The sequence below is a fragment of the Pteropus vampyrus genome, unplaced genomic scaffold, assembly GCF_000151845.1.
Source record: "Pteropus vampyrus isolate Shadow unplaced genomic scaffold, Pvam_2.0 Scaffold4, whole genome shotgun sequence".
Lineage (NCBI taxonomy): Eukaryota > Metazoa > Chordata > Mammalia > Chiroptera > Pteropodidae > Pteropus > Pteropus vampyrus.
Genome location: NW_011888785.1, coordinates 8,258,466 through 8,260,252, shown reverse-complemented (window position 1 = coordinate 8,260,252; position 1,787 = coordinate 8,258,466). Strand labels below are relative to the sequence as shown.

The window sequence follows — 1,787 nt, the reverse complement described above, 5'->3', positions numbered from 1 at the left end:
CTTCTCCTGTGGTTCTTTTCAATATCGAAGCCCCCTGGTACTTTAATTTTTATTAATTTATTTTATAATAATTACCACCCATTGGGAACATGTGTATTATGTAAGAGGGGAAATACCCCAAGCTACTCCACAAATACATAATCCACAGAGGCTCATTGAAGTTCAACTTTTCTAAACCAGATGTGTTAGAATAGAAATTAAAATGACACCAAAACCTCTAAGTAATTGTAGAAGATAAACTCTTAAGTTTGCCCCATCAAAGAAAACAGAGCAGGACATTTGTTAAAAGTGGCAAGACAGATTTTATTCAGGCTACTGCAATATGGGAGAGACACTCCTGTGTAAACTGAGTTCAACACCACTGAAATAAGAAGGAGGATGCTTTTTAAATGTTGAGTATGCTAAAGAGAAAGTACTAAAGGATGTTATGAGGGGAAGTTGGTCAATGTGATTAGGCCATCTGCTAACTTGTGTTTATTCGAGTCAGGCTCCTACCCTCCCACAGAGAATAGGAGACGAGGACCCTACCTTTCGTGTTGATTGTATTTCCAAGGGTTGGTGCCCAGGTCCTTGAGAATGACATTCTTGTGTTATAGAAGACACATCTCAAAAGAACAGAGAAAGGATTTACAACTGCAAGTTTTCTAAAGTAAATGCTGTATGAAAAGGAAAACCAGGGGCCTCTAGTCAGATTTTAGCTAGAAGAAACAGGAAATTCTTCTGGCAGCACCGAGATTTCTCAGGCAGCCATTTCAAAGGGCCTGGGATGTCATCCTAGGGACACAGCTCTGACCTGATAGCAGCCATAGTAGAGCTTGTTCAAGTCTCTTAGTGTGGGTGGTGAACAAAATCATTTGTGCAGAGTGTTCTGTAGTTCTTACCTCCATGATTTTCACCTCTTGATACTCATGCCTTTGTGTAATTTCCTCCCTTTGAGTACAGGTGAGACCCATGACTTGCTTCTAATCAACCGATTTCGGCAAAGATGGCGGGAAGAACATGACCACACTTATGTAATTATGTTACATCGGATGGTAACGTACATCTTGTGAAGAGACTCTCTGCTCACTTGTTGATTTTAATGAAAGGAGCTCCAAGCAACAAGGAACTAAGGATGGCGTCTAGCCAACCATCAGGGAGAAAATGAAGCCCCAGTCCTACAATTACAAGAAGATGAATCCTGCCAACAACCTGATTGGAACGAACCTCTTCCCAGTCAAACATTCAGATGAAACCCACCCCAGACAACACCTTGAATGCAGCCTTGCAGGAAACCAAATTGTACCCTGACTCCTGACCCACAGAAACTGTGAGATAATAAAAGTGTGCTGTTTTAAGCTAAATTTATGCTCATTTGTTACACTGCAATAGATAGTTAATATAGTCAGTACTTCCAAAAGCATACATATTTAGTTGGACACTTTGCTAATATCAGGCTCCATGAAAAAAAAGAGAAGGTTTTACATCTAAATCAGTTTTGGGAATGTTGTATTTTATATTCCTCACTCCCTTAGAGAGTGTGAGAAATACAAGGAAGAAGCTTTGTTAATTCAGAGTTACCTTTATTATTATTATTATTATTATTATTATTGAGCCCAGTTCCATTCTGTTTTTTTAACTTCTAATAATTTTTTTACAAAACCAGTTTTCAAATGATCATACCACAAAGTAGTGGCTGCAAAAAGCAATAGACTTTGAGTTGGGGAACACATGCCCTAAAAAAATCAATTTTCATATTCTCACTTATATTCTTTTCTCAAACTAATACTCCTGGGAAAGAGTCTTCA

The 1,787-nt window shown here is 38.4% G+C and overlaps 1 protein-coding gene across 2 annotated transcripts in view; it reads left to right on the top strand.

The window, feature by feature from the left end:
- The window catches only part of PHF14 (PHD finger protein 14), a 178,882-nt gene extending 177,539 nt beyond the window's left edge, over positions 1-1,343 (top strand). The window contains exon 19 of one of the 2 annotated variants that reach the window (XM_023532940.1): positions 943-1,343. In XM_023532940.1, coding sequence (XP_023388708.1) covers positions 943-966 — 24 coding nt within the window. In that variant the 3' untranslated portion in view covers positions 967-1,343. The remainder of the gene's footprint in view (positions 1-942) is intronic. The other variant, XM_023532945.1, reaches the window with a different exon arrangement.
- Positions 1,344-1,787: the final 444 nt, after the last annotated feature.